The 20,337-nt window shown below is 32.2% G+C and overlaps 1 protein-coding gene across 1 annotated transcript; it reads right to left on the reverse strand.

Moving 5' to 3' along the window:
• Nucleotides 1-8,906: 8,906 nt before the first annotated feature.
• LOTGIDRAFT_70151 (hypothetical protein) lies at nt 8,907-9,940 on the reverse strand (the record flags this gene model as incomplete). Its single annotated transcript, XM_009059556.1, has 3 exons — nt 8,907-8,957; nt 9,180-9,292; nt 9,835-9,940. Coding segments are annotated over 3 exons (270 nt in total), but the record flags the coding sequence as incomplete, so codon positions are not given.
• Between the last annotated feature and the right edge of the window lie 10,397 nt (nt 9,941-20,337).

The following is a 20,337-nucleotide window of genomic DNA, read 5'->3' on the forward strand; positions in this document are numbered from 1 at the left end:
ATAGGATGGGAATAAAGACAAGAATGATAAACATTAACATGCATTTAATATGCATTATTATCACACAAAGGTACTGTTCTCAGATTCATAACACGAGTTCATAAAAACGATATGAACTCGTACACAGGTTAATAAAGTATGCAAATTATGTCGTGTATCCATGGCCTTGTAAACATACATGCCATCCTTTGAAGTTGACAATTCAATAAAGATTGAAGGTAAAGGGCATGAAATTGCTTCAAGTAACATAACTTTACTACAATTTAGTTATCACATGAAAGATTCTTTTTTGTGACGCACAAGGGCATTTTGTAGAAAGGTATAAAAAGAGCTGACCTCACGTGAAGGCTTTTTATACGCCCACATAGAAATGTGGGCGTATATTGCTGTCGCCCCTGTCCGTCGGTCCGTTCACATTTCTTGTAGGCGCGATAGAGGCTACAGTTTTTATCCAATCTGAATGAAACTTGGTATGCATGTATATATTGATGAGATCTCGGTCAAGTTTGAAATTGGTAATTATCGGATGACGGGTTTCAGAGTTATTGCCCTTGACTTAGTAAAAACGCGTCAAATTTGGCTTGTAGGCGCACTAGAGACTACAGTTTTTATCTGATCCTGATGAAACTTTGTATGCATGTATATATTGATAAGATCTGAGTCAAGTTTGAAATTCGTAATTATCGGATGTATGGTTTCTGAGTTATTGTCCTTGACTTAGAAAAAAAGCGCTAAATTCGCCTCGTATGCACGTTAAAGGCTAAGATTTTTATTTGATCTTGATGAAACTTAGTATGCGGATGATTGGTTTCAGAGTTATTGCCCTTAGTAAAAACTTCAAATTTTGATTTTAGTCATGATAAAGGGTGCAGTTTTTATCTGATCTCAACGAAACTTGGTATGCATGTATATATTGATGAGACCTCAAGTTCAAAAATGGTAATAATTGGATGAATGGTTTTGGAGTTATGGCCCTTGAATGAATTCAGTGCGTCTAATTTGGCTTGGAGGCCTGATAGAGACTACATTTTTTTATGAAGTTGGTATAAGACTTGAGTAAAGCTTGAAATTAGTAACAATCGGATGATGGTTTCACAAGTCATATTAAACCACTACAGACTTAGTTACTTTGTTATCATTTCTGACAGCTGGTGGTGGGCGTATGTTACCTTGCCTGGCAAGCTATCTTTAGTGATGTGATAAATACAATCTTTCATTTATGCTGCTTGTATCCTAAGAAATTTATAAAATTCGTTGCCGGATTAAATATTTACCTTACCAATACTCGGGTAATATTAAATCTGGCAACTCATTTCATATGATATGCACTATTTAAGATCTGCTATGTATACATTAATATGTAATTGATATAAAAACTAGAGTGTTTGAATTTCTAAATTTCCTGAAAATCATGTTTTTTGTAAATAGATGTAACTCATTATAGAACAATAGTCATGGCTCATCGTAATACGCCCACCATTGGAATGGCAGCCAAGTCAGCTTGGCAATAAATGAAATATTCTAAGAGTAACATTTTCATACTGCTCAAGCTTTATTCAAAGACTTTTATTTAATTTTCAACTAGTTTCGGGTGATTCAACCAAGTTTCTTTAAAATCTATTGAGAATTGTGCCTTGAATGTGATTTCAAGAACAAGGGCAATAACTCATATTAAATATTTTATACGCCCACATGAATATTGTCGTTGCCCCTGTCCTTCGGGCCGTCCGTCAACATTTCTTGTGAGCACTATAGAGACTACAGTTTGTATCTGATTTTGATAAAACTTGGTGTGATGCTTTAGATTGATAAGATCTCGGTCAAGTTCGAATTTGACATATTTTCGATAAACGGTTTTTGAGATATTGCCCTTGACTTAGAACGCCTTGAAATTTGTTAAAAATAGTTCGTGAGCAGGGTTGAAGCTACAGTTTTCATCCGATTCTGATGAAACTTGGCATAATCATTGGAATTGATAAGATCTCGGACAAATTCTAACTTGACGCATTTTCGATGAATGGTTTTTGAGTTATTGCCCTTGAATTTGTTAAAACGCGTTTTTGTTAAAGAAAATAGTTCCTGAGAACAATAGAAGCCACAGTTTTCAACCGATTCTGATGAAACTTCGTGTGATCATTGAAATTGATAAGATCTCGGACAAGTTTTAACTAGACGCATTATCACTGAACGGTTTTTGAGTTACTGCCCTTGACTTTGTAAAAACGCGTCAAAATGTGTTTGTGAGCACTATAGAAGCTACAGTTTTCAACCAAATTTGATCAAACTTGTTATGATCATTGGAATTGATAAGATCTCGGACAAGTTCTAACTTAAGGCATTTTTATACGCCCACATGAATATGTGGTCGTATATTGTCGTCGCCCCTGTCCGTCGGTCCGTCCGTCCGTCGGTCCGTCCACATTTCTTGTGAGCACTATAGAGACTACAGTTTTTATTTGATTTTGATAAAACTTGGTGTGATGCTTTAGATTGATAAGATCTTGGACAAGTTCTAACTTAACGCATTTCTGATGAACGCTTTTTGAGTTATTGCCCTTGACTTTGTTAAAACGTGTTTAAATTTGTTAAAAATAGTTTGTGAGCAGGATTGACGCTACAGTTTTCAACCGATTCTGATGAAACTTGTTGTGATCATTGGAATTGATAAGATCTCGGACAAGTTCTAATTTGACGCATTTTCAATGAACGGTTTTTGAGTTATTGCCCTTGACTTTGTTAAAACGCGTCAAAATTTGTTAAAAATAGTTCGTGAGCAGGATTGACCCTACAGTTTTCAACCGATTCTGATGAAACTTGGTGTGATCATTGGAATTGATAAGATCTCGGACAAGTTCAAATTTGACGCATTTTCGATGAACGGTTTTTGAGTTATTGTCCTTGTCTTTGTAAAAACGCGTCAATATTTGTTAAAAATAGTTCGTGAGCAGGATTAAAGCTACAGTTTTCAACCGATTCTGATGGTTTTTGAGTTATTGCCCTTGACTTTGTTAAAATGCGTCGAAATTTGTTAAAAATAGTTTGTGAGCAGGATTGACGCTTCAGTTTTCAACCGATTCTGATGAAACTTGTTGTGATCATTGGAATTGATAAGATCTTGGACAAGTTCTAACTTGATGCATTTTTGATGAACGGTTTTCGAGTTATTGCCCTTGACTTTGTAAAAACGCGTCAAAAGTTGTTTTTTGCCCTTGATTAGAGCTGTGTGATTTAATTGTTTGTTGTATTTGGGTTATTGATATTGATTTTAAAAAAATTTGTGGAATTATTCAGCATAAATAATTTCTTCAATATGAAAAAATTCGTACTTTAGTCACTAAAGACTGTTTTATTACTTCTGACAGCTGCCAGTGGGCGTATGTTACCTTGCAACGCAAGCTATCTCCAATGAACGCTTTCGGAGTTATTGCCCTTGACTTTGCAAAACGCTTCAAAATTTGTTTGTGAGCACAATAGAAGCAACAGTTTCCAACCGATTTTGATGAAAATTGGTGTGATCAATGGAATTGATAAGATCTCGGACAAGTTCTAACTTGACGCATTTTCGATTAACGGTTTTTGTGTTATTGCCCTTGACTTATAAAAAACGTGTCAAAATTTGTTTGTGAGCACAATAGACGGTACAGTTTTCAACCGATTCTGATGAAACTTGTTGTGATCATTGGAATTGATAACATCTTGGACAAGTTCTAACTTGATGCATTTTTGATGAACGGTTTTCGAGTTATTGCCCTTGACTTTGTAAAAACGCGTCAAAAGTTGTTTTTTGCCCTTGATTAGAGCTGTGTGATTTAATTGTTTGTTGTATTTGGGTTATTGATATTGATTTTAAAAAAATTTGTGGAATTATTCAGCATAAATAATTTCTTCAATATGAAAAAATTCGTACTTTAGTCACTAAAGACTGTTTTATTACTTCTGACAGCTGCCAGTGGGCGTATGTTACCTTGCAACGCAAGCTATCTCCAATGAACGCTTTCGGAGTTATTGCCCTTGACTTTGCAAAACGCTTCAAAATTTGTTTGTGAGCACAATAGAAGCAATAGTTTCCAACCGATTTTGATGAAAATTGGTGTGATCAATGGAATTGATAAGATCTCGGACAGGTTCTAACTTGACGCATTTTCGATTAACGGTTTTTGTGTTATTGCCCTTGACTTATAAAAAACGTGTCAAAATTTGTTTGTGAGCACAATAGACGGTACAGTTTTCAACCAATTTTGATGAAACTTGGTGTGATTATTGGAATTGATAAGATCTCGGACAAGTTCTAACTTGAGATATTTTTGATTTTCATTAGGGGTCATCCTTGGGTGATTACGAATATTCACTTTAAGTTTCGTCAAAATCCACCAAAAAACCAGCTCTCTATATCGTGTCCACAGACCGACAGACCGACAGACAGGGGCGACGGCTATATACGTCCACATTAATGTGTGGGCATATAAAAGGTAAAATGATCTTTTATAACATTTTATTTAGTCTGTACATAAATGTATTATTTGCTGCCTAGAAAGTTAAACAGTAATTTGTACATAATTACCTAAAGGTATGTAAGTACATGTATGTATATGCAGTGCCATGACAGTCAGTAAGAATTAAACCTCAAATAATTCACATAAAAACTGATCCTTGTCTGTTAATCTATCTTCACTTACTTCCGCTCTTGTTTTTATGTATTTTATGTTAATTGGGTGAAAAGCGTCACAATTGCGTTAAGCGCATCAATAGGCTGATGACTATTTGAGGTCAAATTGTATTAGTACTTTGAGAGCACTAGGCATATCCAACCACGGTGAACCCAATCCATCGTGCATATTATTTTCAAACATACTTCAATCCATAACGATAAAAATAACGAGGCGTCTGGTGAGGAAGTAAAAGTTTTAGGCTCGTAGCTCTCTAGCTTTATATTTCTGTATCCGTGGCCGTCGAATATTTTAGACATTTTTCTGTAATCATCTTGGTTAGGACCACACCGTTTATAATATGCTATTTTACCTCGACAAAAGTTATGAAAATATAACATTCCCTGCAGCTTATGCCAAACATGTGACGTGTAATGTTTTCGAAGAAGTCGATCTGCAAAATGATTACAGATCTGAGTGTCTACCAATTTCTTTAAAGGCCTAGAACTCCAATTGGCTCAAGTAGGTGATTAACATTATTTGGTAGATAATATTTGCTGAATGAAGCCTCTTGACCCCTACAATCGCTCAAGCTGCAGTAAGCTGCAAGGTTACGTTGTTTAGTTGTGCATCATCAACTATCGGGTCGTTCAACTTTTATTGGATTTCTCATATACATAACAAAGAGGTAGAAATAATGATAGTTTATCGTACAAGAAATAACAACAATTTATTATTTACAAATCACAACCATGTATAGAGGACTTTAATTTAGTTGACACCCAAATTAGAATCATATTATGCCCCTGTTCTCTTCGAGAACGTGGGTTTCCTATTGACATGCAATGTAATTTGGAATTTTTAAAGAAATTGTTTCAACTAACAACATTTTAATCTTTTTTTAAACGCACACATATCTTTATAAGTTCATTTCTCTTGGTAAACCAGTGTTTTTACATAGTTTCAATGTAAATTGTACTCTTCCTGCACCACAGTTTTAGGGCTGTTAATAACATTTACATCCCCTCAATGTACGGGTTTAACACACAAGCATCTTGGTATTGAAACATTTCAGTCTACCGCATGTTTTTCAAACTTGGACATCTGCTCCTCAGATCTACGTGCACCATCCCAATCTCCAACACTCTCCTGACAGTACCTTAAATAATCCCAAAATTGGCTCATGGTTGGTTGTAATTCACATCCCTGGAAAAAATGAAATATTCTTTTCAATTCTTTAACAAGGAATATGTGTCAAAAAGATGAGACGCAGTATGATTGTCATCAAGCTTTTGTATTTCCATTGTCGAATCAAGTGTCAAATATTAAATTATACCAAGATAGACGCTTCCGTTACCTTTTGAAAAATAGCAATGGCCTCTCTAAATCGATTTTCTTTTATCAAAAATGTCCCATATTCTGCATAAATATCCCACATATTTGGATTCAAATTAATAACATGGCGAAAAACTTCCTCAGCTGTTCTTTTTTCATTAAGCTATTAAAATTAAAACAAAGAAGATATAAAAAAAAATGTTGTCTTTTGCCATTTGCATGTTGCACGACTAACCGAACGGTTTACCTCCGATTGGCAAGATATTTTAAATACAGAGGAATCTCTTCAAAACATATTTTATTTGATCCATTTTTATACGCCCACATGGAAATATGGACGTATAATTTGGTGTGATCATTTATATTGATGACATCTTGGTCAAGTTCGAATTTGACGATCTTTCGATGAACTGTTTTTGAGTTATTGCCCTTGAATTGGGAAAAACGCATCACAATTTGTTTGTGAACACAATAGAGACTAAAGTTTTTAACTGATTTTTATACGCCCACATGAAAACGTTATTTAAAATCAGAAAGATTGAAAAATAATTTTTATGAGTTATTGTCCTTGTTCTAGCAGGTTCGATTATTGACAGATTTTGACGAAACTCGGTGTGAGTGTTTGTTGTCACCTAGGGATGAACCCTATTAAAAATCAGAAAAATCGAAAAATATTTACTATGAGTTATTGCCCTTGTTCTGGAAAACGTGTTCAATTATTTAGCTCGTAAACATTCTAGAAGGCGCATTTCTTGACCGATTTTGATGAAAATTAGTTCGTGAAAGTTCGTAATCACTCAAGGATGAACCCTATTGAAAATCAGAAGAATCTAAAAATATTAAAAATGAGTTATTGCTCTTGTTCTTCAAAACTCGTTAAATTTTTACCTCATAAACACTCTAGAAGGCACAATTCTTGACGGACTTTGACGAAACTTGGTGAAATTGTTAATTATCACCCATGGATAAACCTTGTCGAAAATCAAAAAAATCGAATAATGTTTCATAGGAGTGTTTGACCTCGTTCTTGAAAATGCTTTCAAATTTAGCTCTTTAAACACCAAAAGGCATGATCCTTGCCGGATTTTGACAAAACTTGGTTTTATTATACATACGCGCTGAAGGTTGAATATTTGCCTTCTAGAGTTTCACAAGCTAAAAATTGAACACGTTTTCAAGAACAAGGGCAATAACTCATACTCAATATTATTCAGAATCGACCTAAAGAGTTCAAAAGAAGTGTATGACTGAAGGTTGAATATTTCATACTGGTAATTGTTACTGTACTGCTAAATATTTTTATTCAAAAAATTAAAGCTGCCAGTTGGCGATCTTTGAATATTTACTTTGCAAATGGGCAAACGGGGATTTCGTTTTTAGAGCAATGGGGAACTCATGGAGTTTCACAAAAAAAATTGTGAAAACTAGTAAAATTAATTTCCCGATCTAGTTTACACACACCAACCGGCAGATTTGTTTAAATAATAATACTTGCCAGAAGGGTAACTTTCACCATTGTCAAAGGCAAAATCCGTTTATCGAAACAACGCCCAACGTCAAAAGGGTTACTAACCATAATAAAAAAAAAATTACTTTCTAGTTTATCACCAACAAGGGTTAGAGGATGGGGTAAGCTAAAGTTATCTCTTTAATCTATTTACCTGAGATTTAATTCTTGCCATATTTAAGAAAGCTACCAGAAAGAAAGAATCCAACTCTATGGCTTTCTTGTAATAATATTCCGATGATTTCAAATCATTCAATTCTTCATAGACCTGACCAAGTTTTAAATATACCTCTCCATTTTCTGAAAAGAACATTATAATTTAATTCCACAAACGTTTATACAAAATAAACAGTATTAGCTACTTTTGAGTACAAGACTACCCCATCAAATAAGATTGTATTGACATTATCATTTTGTGTAGCATGTAACAGCATTCCATTTTTTACCATTTTCATTTTCATGTCATTTGATTTCTCAAATATAATTCACTATAAACTATTTTTTTTTAATCTAATTATAAACAAAATGGCCAAATAAATTCCAATCAATGCGGATATCCGTTATATATTATATATTTAAGTAAATTTTTAACAACATCTTTCTTAATAAATTTAACGTATTCGATCAACAATCAAGGTGAATTCAAACAATATGATTAATATTGTTTAATGTTAATGAAAACTATAAAAATAATACAGGCCCACAATTGTTAAAGATTCATATCTCCATATGGTTTAAATGTTTCTTTAATATAAAATACTTTCATTTCAACTCTGCTTTTAATAAACTAAAAAAAGAATGAATATAAACAGGAAGTTGTGAGTTTTTTATGATCTTTCAATTCATAAATCGCGTACATTATAATATTTCACATGTGTGTTATTATATTATACTGGTCTAAACAAATTTAAATTAAATTACAATTTTCCTAGGCTGGTTTATATACATCGAGTCTTATGTTTTTGTGTTTACCTCGCGAAATTTTGCAGCTTCACAATGTACACACGTACATGTAGCTATAATTATCCTAGACTCTTTCTGTGGTCGAAGCTAAATAAATATGAAAATAGACTCTCACAATTGCTCATTATGTTAAGTTCTGGTTAAGACATGGCAATATATTAGGTGGTAACAATGACGGCAATTCTTTCAAAATTTATATTACCTGGTAACAGTGACTGCAATTCGTTCAAAATCGTTAGTCTTTCAAGGTGTTCACCATGTCTTTCAAATTCATTATCTAGAAAAAAAAGAAGAGTTAATTTGAATTTTGAATATTCAATCATTTTCATCATTATATCAAGAAAATAAAGACTAAAAGTAATAAACAAATCTAATTTCGAAAAATTAATTCTAAAATACTCACCTTTATAAAACAGAGTCTCCTCTAATGATGTGGCTTGTATTTTCTGTACTCCGACCGCTATGGTGTCTCCGAGGTTAATAGTGGAATGGTACATACTTTCTGGCTAAAACATAATCATTCAAGTTTGTTACAATTTATATTTTGAATTAGGTTCGAAATTCAAAAACTATACTCTCTTCATATTTGTGAAAACTAAAGTTGTCCAGGTGTAGTCGAAGGGAATATTGATTTGTTATGTTTAGCTATGTAATGAAATTGATCGATTCACTGTTACATGACTGTTTGTATATCAACATAAAACTGTGTTCTACAGACAAAAACTTACCAAATACATCATTTCTCCTTCGTTCTGAATGCATTCAATAGGTTTATCCTCTTCTGACAATGCAGGATAAATAGAGAAATACCAGTCTAATTGAGAATAGCCTGGATACATTCCTAAAATACACGATACAAGCAATGGATACTTAGAATGATCCCAGTTTTAAAGAGGATACAGTCTTAAAATACACGCTACATGTAACTGGTAATTAGAATGATCACAGTTTTATAGAGGAAGAAGATACATGGATACTTTCATAAAATACATGTGACAGATAATTGAAATGATCCCAGTTTTATAGAGAATACATTCCTAAAATACACGAGGAAAGCAACGGAAAATTAGAACGGTGCCAGTTTTGTACAGGAAAGGTTCCTAAAATACACGATAAAAGCAACGTAAAAGGAGAATGATGCCAGTTTTAGAGAGGATACATCCCTAAAATACACGATATGTGTAACGGATAATAAAAAAGATGCCAGTCTTCTAAAGAATACATGAATACTTTCCTAAAATACATGTGCCGGATAATTGGAATCATACAAGCAACTGAAAGTTAGAATGATGTAATTTTTTAAGAGAATGCCATATCACCATTACTCATAAATAAATACTCTAATATCAGACTAATAACAAGCTGGACATAAATATATTTTACCTCCTGGTGGCATCTTTGATTTCGGATACAAAAACCATCTTTTTTTACCAAACACTATGGCATTCCACCCTTCTGCATGTTTATGGAAACTAACACCACTCTTTGAAGTTCCAAGAAAAAACATACTGTCATCAATTCCTTGCTGAAAAATTAACACATCCGATGCACATGTACTGAATAACTTTCTCATTTCCACATTTATTTACCCAATGTGTTTATGTTGCTATAAGTAATGTTATTGGGTACTTACAGTCATATTTAAGAAGCTCGGGGGTTTAATGTACAGTTTAGAACCTTTGTAAAACATTCTGTCAAATACATATCTGAAATAGTAAGACAGTTATTTTTATACAAGAAAGAAGAAATTTCGTGTCCACATATTTGAAGATTGTGACACGATAACAAACAGTAACAACCCTATTTATCTCAAGAGGAGAACTATATCAGTTTATTTTTTTGTGCATTGTATTCTGAAATCATTGTAACAAAGTTTTCACATATGACTGAAAGCATCGATGTCCATAGCTACAGAGTTAGAGAACTGGATCTTGCACATCGTCAGTTCCCCGTAGTACAACAGGGAATCTAGATTTTGTTGATAATCTATAACATTCCAAATCGTTCATCTTGTTATATATTACTAAAATATAAATAAACTTTACTGACTTACAACTCTGGGTTGGAATGCGAGTCGTTGTGTGCCATAAGATTGTTGATGTAATATTCTAGGGAGGTTCCAATATCACCATTCCCACCATGTCGAACTATTTCCCTGGATTCACCAGAATAAAGTGTATGAGATCCATATTCTGTTATTAAGCTAGACGGAAGCCATTTTGAAACATTGGTCCAATCAGATGCACCATTTCTAAATCTGATTATCAATGGATGTTTCTGTCGATATTTCAAATTGAATTCCGATTCTGTAATCTCATCCACGTAAATTCTATCAATTGAGCAAATGTCTGAAGTATATTTGTTTAAAGTTTCAGTATCTGGTTCCCTCCAATGCCGTTCGAAAAGATTGTTATGGTAATTATTTTCTTTAAGATAGGTAATTCCTACATCATTAAAAATGACTAAAGGTCCAATCACTGCTAATATAACAAGAACCAAGGCTTTAAGTTTATTAACACGTGACAATGTAAACGGTGGTGTCAGTATGTCGGCTTTACCTTTCACACACTTAGATGATGTATAGATCTCACTGTGGCTATTATTGGTGTTCTTGACACACGTTGTCATTCCAACTGGACTGAAATGAAAATATTACTTATATTTATGAAAAGAAAGACGAGAATGAATGAAAAACATATGAAATAATTGCCCAATCTAAGTTGATCATAACATGATTGAAATTTCATTAATTTAGTTAAGCTTGTAACTAACGTGATATAAGTCACTATGAAATTCTTTTTGCAAGATTGTTATTTAAAGTAAATGTAAGTGCCACATTGCTGATCTTAACAGTGGTTACATTAAATTGTAAAAATGGAAACATTGTTATTATAATTGCATAAGGGAAACATATATTTAATATACATACACGTTTGTTAGCATATGAATTTCAAATACAAACAACATGACTACCCATTACTATCGAAAAAAATATTATCGTATAATCATGTGTGTTCAATGTATAGTTTGCATAATTTCAATAGTTCACCCTACTGTTTACCTTCTAGAATGGGCACAACTTCATGTAGCAATAGAAATGGCTGCAGCTATGCAGCAGCGTTCAGAATCGTTCCACATCCTGACTTAGCATCATCAGACTCAAAACTGATGACTTTATAGATATATATATAGTGAGTCCTCGTGTATTAAAACGCATTAAAATGGAACCAAAATGAATATTCTGCGTATCTAGAAGAATCACCCGTGATTACAAGATTAGAGACAAACGATCGTTTGATCTTTTTCATAGATATACTGCAAAAAGCGTAGGTGTGAGATTTATTTGAAACCAAATATACCTAAACGTTTACTTACAGGTCTCGCATATCATAGTCCACACACAAAAATTGAAAGCTAGATAAAGTTGAAATTCATAGTAATTGCCTTTAATTAATGTCAATAGTCAACATCACTTACGTATAAAAGTGGAGGAGTGTTACTTTATTGAACATAATTTCTAACCAATTCTAACAATACATTGGAGGGGGCACTGAAAAGTTGTGAGTTTTTCGGAGAAAACGATATTACTATTATGATCAAGTAGACCAAGCTACATCTATATTCAAATGAATATGTTTCTATTGAGTAATCAGTGCCTCATCGGTTTACTTTAAGAGAGGGATATTAACATTTATGCTCACACATTATTCAAAACAGATCTATATCTTTATCTATTATCACCTTAAAAATGGAAACTTTTAAGTCAACCCTCATGTTTGACACTCTTACTTCTCTTATTAAACATTTAAAGTACACACAATGACAGATAAGTATTTACATTTAACCTGGTAAATATAGACTTTTTGAGGGGAAATGAGTGTATTTTGCAAGTCTAATTCTATAGAAGAAAACATGTCGAGATTAAACTAAAGACCACACAGACTAACAATATTTTCCTAGGTTAAAAAACGATATTATTGTCCTGAAAGCTGGTTTTACGAAACTTGAGAAATTCTAGACAATGCTTGTTACATTCCATACCGAGAAATTTTGTCTTGAATGCAATACATTTTTTATCGTTACACATGTTCTTTGATTTTCCAACTTCTTTTTTTAAGAATAATTTCATACGAATTTCTTCGTGGCTTGTTACATACAATTACACAAATTTGACAGAAAAATGAAGGTTTGAGAGATTCTCGTAAATCGAAGTAATGACCTTATCCCATTCCGTCCAGAACAAATACAAAAAATATGTAAATTCTTTCGTCAGGTACTACATTATTCAACAGGTTATTAATCTTTCGATTTTTCGATATCGATGAAAATATATATACGCGTAAATAATTTTATCTGCTCAGTAAAGCAATTTATTTACCATATAATTTGCAGTAGACGTTGCATTTTCTCATTGAGCTATGACGCAAATGTGGACATATTAAGGCAAAACTTTGATGTCAAATTTCGATAGCCAAACTCACCAGAGACAGCTTGTGTAATTATAACAATACGAACAAGTTTCTGTCAAAACAAGAACATACACCTAATATACAGAACGACAAAAGTATCTTTAATGTATGTTAATACACCAAATTCACGAGGTGACAAATGATTATCTGTCCACTAATGTTTTGAAGAAAATGATTGTAATTTGATCTTAGTGTTGTAATTACAACATGACATCGATCAGATGAGAAAGATTCTCCATTTTCGAAATTAATACAGCAGTAAATACCCCCAGATTATCGACCATTGTTAATATGAACCTGAAGTAGGTTTAATGTTATACAAATAGAGTTCAGTTCCCACACAGTCAATGTGACGTTGGACCGAAAAATTAACATCTTGTAAAAAATTCTTAATAATATGAGATACTATGGCAAGACAAAAACAAGCATTGAAGATACGATATGTGTTGTATGCTAATTTCTGACATTGTCCCTGCTGGGCAGGCATATTGGGTTTTACTGAAAACCATTAATCTGGTCAAAAATGATATATAGACAATCTTAAAAATAACCCAAATTAGATACTTACTTATTCTGAACGGTCGAACTGTTCTGAGTTTTAGATTCTATTGTCTGGTGTTTAGGACTTGTAGATTTGTAGAATCCATATTTTCTCTTCATTTTACATTCCATACACATAACATAACCCTTATGCAACGTCAAATCTTGGCCGTTTTTTAGCTTAACACGACAGTTGTTACATATTTTGGTTTCCTTACCTAAATGTCTGTGTCGAATAATTCTCGAGACAGGCATTGTTCTACACTATTATGAAATCAGTTTAACAGTTAATGGAAGAAAATTGATTTTACGTGTCGTCTACAATACGCTATGATAAGATCAAATATTGACCAATCTTTAAGCCTAATGTAAACACATCTGAAGTCAGTTTTAAGGAGGACACACAATCACTGTCCGTTTTTGTTTCATTTTGTGATTATCGTTGTTATTGTTATTTGAACAACAAAAGAAAAGAAAATGCAAATAAAAATTTTACAATAACGCTGAGGGACGTCTGGTCGTTCATTGTTTTATTTTAACTGTTCTTTTCCACTTTTAGTAGACACAATTATCAAATAATTCAGTCCTTTACTAACTATATTAATCTTGTCCATGTAGTAAAGTATTTTTTTTTTATCAAAAATAGCTTGCATATAAATACTTTTATAACACGCTAATACAGATTCATCGCAATTAACACAAGTCATTTAACCTGCTGCGACAATCACAAAGTTTATAGATTGAAGTGTTATATCCCGATATTACATACTTATCGAAATAAACTAAGACTTATTGTGAATTTTGGTAAAAATGTGATAAAATAGCTTATACATAGCTATAATTAGCTTTAACAATTATAACTAGCAATAAGTACAAAGGCTAAAAAATCCAATTACATTCTTACGATTGCATAAACACAAAACCATTGTGTAAAAATGTGTTGAGAGTTCACTTTCGCATTGTTTTGAGCACATGTACCGAAAATATTCCATGCTGTACATAAAATACATACTAGAATAAGGCAAAATTCCTCCCTCAATCAACAGTCGTTTTTTTAATCAATTATATTGTGATGTGACAAGTACACCACACCCAGTCTTCAGATAATGAGACTAGACTTAAGACAATATGACATGAAAATACTAACAGAGCGATACAGATTATTTCACATGACCTTGTTTTTATTAGTAATCATCATGAAATGCATCCATATATCAATAATCGTTTCCACTAGGCTTAATAGAAACTGTTGAAACTGAGGTAAGAATAGATTTTATATTTTTATATCAAATTAGATGTAAATCGTCATCAGAAAGAGAATCACTTAACTAACAAAAAAAAAATTTTTTTTGCTTTATTGGACAGTTGAAGACCTTATCTTATAAAAGAGTGGAAAAATATAAAGATACTTACGAAACAACGTTTAAAAACTTTTCAGTTAAATTGTCACTCCTCTTGAAGCCAAATTATGATTAAAAATACTTCAAACAAGTTTATTGGTTAAAGCTACATCAAAGAAACTTTAATCCTCTGTAATTAAAATCCTGGTTATAAAATAGGATGTACGACATTTTGAGACTACTTAATAGTATAACAGCAAAATTGACACATACTGCACTCCATATCAGGTTCATTTATATGTAAATCGTTTACCTTGGTATTCTTCGTAATTTCAGTTACATGTGACCTAATTAGATTTTATATTAGAATCAACTTACATATCCACTTCGCAACTAAATCGAGTCAGTTTTAACCCATCTTTGGATGTATATATTCAATGTCCTTTCAAATTCTTTAAAAAAAAGATTTTACATTCTATTATTGAAATCAACCTTCCATAACTTTTCAATAACATGTCAGGCGAAAAAATTTACCCCAAACTATAATCAAAATACAAAAATGGAATGGTACAACGATTTTTCATCAAAGCTTTCGGCTATTTTCTTAAACATAACGTAAACATAGGTTAAAGCTTTCAATAGCTTTTAGAAGACGTTAAAGGCATTGTTTAATTGATGTTTATATCTGATAAAGAAGAGTAAAAATACAAGGTTTAGTCGTGTGTGAATTCAAGTTCGTGAGTGAAAATAACAAGACACACCAAAATCAATAGTTATTAGACACACTGTACATGGTTTATATCAATTTATCAACATAACCATATTTTATAGTGACAGTTTAAAATTATATAACAAAATGCTATATTTATATTTTTTCATCAATCGTCAATTTGAACGCACCCCTCGCCCCCTTCAAACAAAACAAAACAAAACAAAACAAAAACAAAACAAAACAAAACAAAACAAAACAAAACAAAACAAAACAATATCCAACTGCATAGAGGCTACGTTACACATAAGCTGTATTGTGTAGGCTTGAAAATCAGACTTAACACATAGAACTGGAAGGTAACAGGTCTGAATTGTGGTCCAGTATAGGTAGGTTTGGGATACGGACAGTTTCTCATCGGACGTAGGTTTACAACAATACTTTGTATTGCATTTCTAACAAATTGTTTTCTTTTTTTTTTCACTTGTGTTAATTTGTATTTTGTTTCTTTTTTTTGCTGCGGTTGTAAGCACAAGAATGAATAAAATTGTGTCATTAAGCCCATCATAAATTGACACATAAATATACACAAAAATTCAATAGAAATACGAGTTGGATGTATCCTTATTCAAATATATAATGCTCTCGACATAATAATATTATACTCAATGCTCAATATGACACCGTTTCTTGAACTCGACAATCATTAAATATTGTAGCCTATTATATCTTTACAAAGTTTGAATAAAAATGCATCTAAAACGTGCACTAAGTTACCCTGTTGTTTCATTATACTTGTTAAAGATCATTATAGCAACATTCTTGTAGTTTTGTTTTTGATAACTTTTATATACATCAAGTAAAGCATATAATTCAATTTGAACTTAACAACAGCATTAAAAGAGTTACTAAGTGTACGTTGTCGGTAGCTTTTACTCATCCGGAAACATAAGTTAAGAGCATGAGAACATTACTAACTGATGCTACTGATAATTGCAACTAATACAAGATAATGATTACAAACTGATGATGAATATTTTGACATTGATTAAAACTATTACAAACTGATCATGAATATTCTAACATTGACTAAAGCTATTACAAACTGATGATGAATATCCTGACATTGACTAAAGCTATAACTGATGATGAATATTCTGATATCGACTGAATGTATTACAAACTGATGACGTTTTCTGAAATTGACTTGCATTACGAACTGTTGATGAGTATTCTGACATTAACTAAAGATTTTATAAACTGATAATGAATATTCTAAAACTGACTAAAGGTTTTAAAAACTGATGATGGATATTCTGACATTGGCTGAAAGTTTTACAAACTGTTTATGAATATTCTAAAACTGACTAAAAGTATTTAAAACTGATGACAAAATTCTGAAATTGACTTACGCTATTACAAACTGATGAATATTCTGGCATTGACTGAAGGTATAACAAACTGTTGATGAATAATCTGACATTGACTTAAGGTTATAAACTGATGATGAATATTATAACATTGAATGAAGGTATTACAAAATGGTGATGAATATTGCTAACTGAAGTCCAGTGAAACTATTCAAAACCTCCAACGGATAGTATTACCTGTCTATTGTGTAAATAAAAAGTCAACCTCTTGATGTATAGTTAATTTCATCTGTAGGTCAAAGGTTGATTGAAAATTACATCAAACCAGAGTTTTAACTGACACTGACACTGATGATCGATAGAAATAACAGTGCTTCACAATCATGTTCGTATTTATGAAATGGTGAAATCTGTCGAACTATTTCATTCACATGACAGGTATAAGTAACTGTTTATCCTAATATAATAATATAATACACCACTGAACTAGGGCAACATGCCTGAACGTTTATATAATATCTTCTTTGGGCTTGCCATATAATGTCAATATCGACGCTTTTACATCTTCTTTTTTCAATTATATCAAGAAAGTGTAGAGTGTAATGGACTAACGTATCCATCTGTAAAATTTCAAAATAATTCGGATTAACTGACCTGGCCTGCCTCAGATACTATCATTCACACAAGACAGCGTTCACTGACAAGCTAATATATGGCCAAATTCAGCGGAAATTCTTCGCACATCAGCAATATTGTTACTGCCCACTAATATGCATCTAAATAAGAACAATTCTTGTTATCTCATCATTCCACGACGATGGATATTTTCCAATTAATTCACATATGAAATTCACTGGATTTATTTCGATGAAAGATAATGTAAGTGTAGAAATAAAGGCATGAATTATTCTCTCCATTTGTTTGAGCATTTAATGTACAAATTGCACCAAAATATCTAAATATGTATCAAATAGAACGATGTCGAAAAAAGCCATAATTGGTTGAACACATTCTATTCACACATTACAAAACTTAATTACCCTTATTACAATGGCAAATGATAATAATCATAATAATGAGTTTATTAAATGTATTCATAGACATAAGTTACCTGTCGGTGATATAATTTAGTGATACCATGTCGGACCTAACAAAACCAATCCCTATGAACACTCTGCAATAAATTCAATGGAAGTTATATGTGAGGTTAAATATCACGACCATTCTCAAGAATTTCATGACCTTTGCAAAAGCAAAAAAAAAAAAGTGTTCTTGCGATACTTGCGTCATAGATACCATAGATATTAATTTCATACTTTATTCAGCCATATAATTATCTGCCGTTTCTAGAATTTTGGTCGTATCAATTGTTGGAAATCAATTGTTTGACATTTACCTTCTAAATCTCGATTGTGCATTGAGGTGGGGGTTGGAAATATTGACTATGGAAAGAAGCGACGAAGAACAGCATTAACAACAGACTTAAAATGTTCAAATCTTCAGGCATTAAGTTGACGTACAGAGAGGGGTCTCAGAATACACAATAAAAAGAATAGAAATGTTAAAAAATAAATTAGTAACATTATATTTTGTCATCTTTGAAATATTTACTATTAGAAGTATCTGAAACTTCAACACTTACCTGATCAAACACATTGCTAAAGAGTAATCATATACATGTATGCCACTAAATTATTCTCTCTCCTTCTGTTCCACTTGAACACAAACGAAAAATAAAAGTATAATGAAAACGGTTTAATCAAAGGCACGTGACTTTCGTCAATTCATTAAAGACTATGAATGAAACTATTTTAAGTATTTTACGGAGGTTGATCATTAAAGTAGCGACATTAACCTTCTGTGCTGTTGTATCATTAGGTCAGAAATAGACTTTTGTATGCAGCAATGTCAAAATGAAACTTTATTTCGAATCAGGCACTAAAATCTAGATTGTTTCCTAAACCTACCTATAATAGTGATTATCTCATAATAATCGCATTGTTCTTATGATATCTGATAATCTAAATACATATATATACATTTGTTGTATTGTATGATCTATAATATCTAATTGTTTCATATAATTCTGGTTATCTATTTATACTAAAATTCTTATGAAATTAACTCAAAGGTGTCGAAATTTCAATTATTTCCCACCTCTAATTATTTTATAGCATTCTGTTTAGCTTATCATATTAGCATAAATACATAATGTCCATATGTTACTCATAGGTAAAAGACAAGGTGACAAGGTTATATTATGGAAACGTCCAATTCATTTTATTTTGTCATTTCATTTCGAGTTCTAAATAAATAAAAAGAATGATGTAAAAATATTTTGTAAGAGAGGATATGGTAATAACACACATCCTATTTATAATTCATATAACAGTCTATTTCCTTTAGACAACAATATAATTTGTACTTATTACCACGCCAACTCATTACACCCCACAACTGTAAAGCTGCATGGCGCTTGCTGCCCCGTTTAAATAAATTTGTTCTCATCAACTTGCGTGACTAATGCACGCGACCGAGAAGACGCAAAGACGATCGCAATATCAGAACGACATAATGTGTCTATTTCTATACTTCCTGCTCTGCGAATCTTTAATTTGAAATATCGACACAGAATTTTAAGCTTTTCCAATTAAATGGAATCCTCAAGAAAGCTACTAAGTTCTTTTCTCAATAATCTTGGCCGGTTGCCTTTATCTTTTTAGTTCATAATAGAAAACTACAAAAATATCCTCTTATTTTAATAACGATTTTAATGACACACAATGGCATAAGTTTTGTCAATTATTGGGCATCTTAAAAAAGAAGTAACAATCACTGATCTATTCTTTCTTCTTGACGACATATTAAAAATGTTTATAATGCCACCTTGTTTTGTGTTACCTGTGCTATTTCATTTATCAATACTTCTTTATACTTACCATTCCAGATACTATCCAACCTCGTTCGTTGCTGATGCTCAAAAACGCATTTCATCTCATTTCTACTCAACCATCATGATGTTCACTGACACATGAACTTTGAAACACACATGAATACATAATGTTTCAATATGTATGTGCTTAGAAATAGAAACCACATTGGTAGTAATGAGAATGGGGTGAATAAGCCTCTTTGTAGATTAATTGTTGAAAGAACAGACAGTGATCTTGAAGGTTAAATTGTATAATAACCGTGATGACATTCAACTAAATGATATCTCCAATTCATAGCCTTTGGTATTTCCCTTTCTGTATCTATGAATACCAGTTTGACATTGGAATTTTCATAGATTTTGATGGATTGGTTTCAATTTCTTATTTTCGTAGAATGAAGGAATGACGCAATTCGTTTTTTCGTTAAGACTATAGATACAGCGTCCTACAACAGGCTATATAGCCCAGCCTCTACTAAAATCTTCAATTAACAACTGAAGTAAATCAATTGATTAAATTTAACCA

Source organism: Lottia gigantea, assembly GCF_000327385.1.
Source record: "Lottia gigantea unplaced genomic scaffold LOTGIsca_4, whole genome shotgun sequence".
Taxonomy (NCBI): domain Eukaryota; kingdom Metazoa; phylum Mollusca; class Gastropoda; family Lottiidae; genus Lottia; species Lottia gigantea.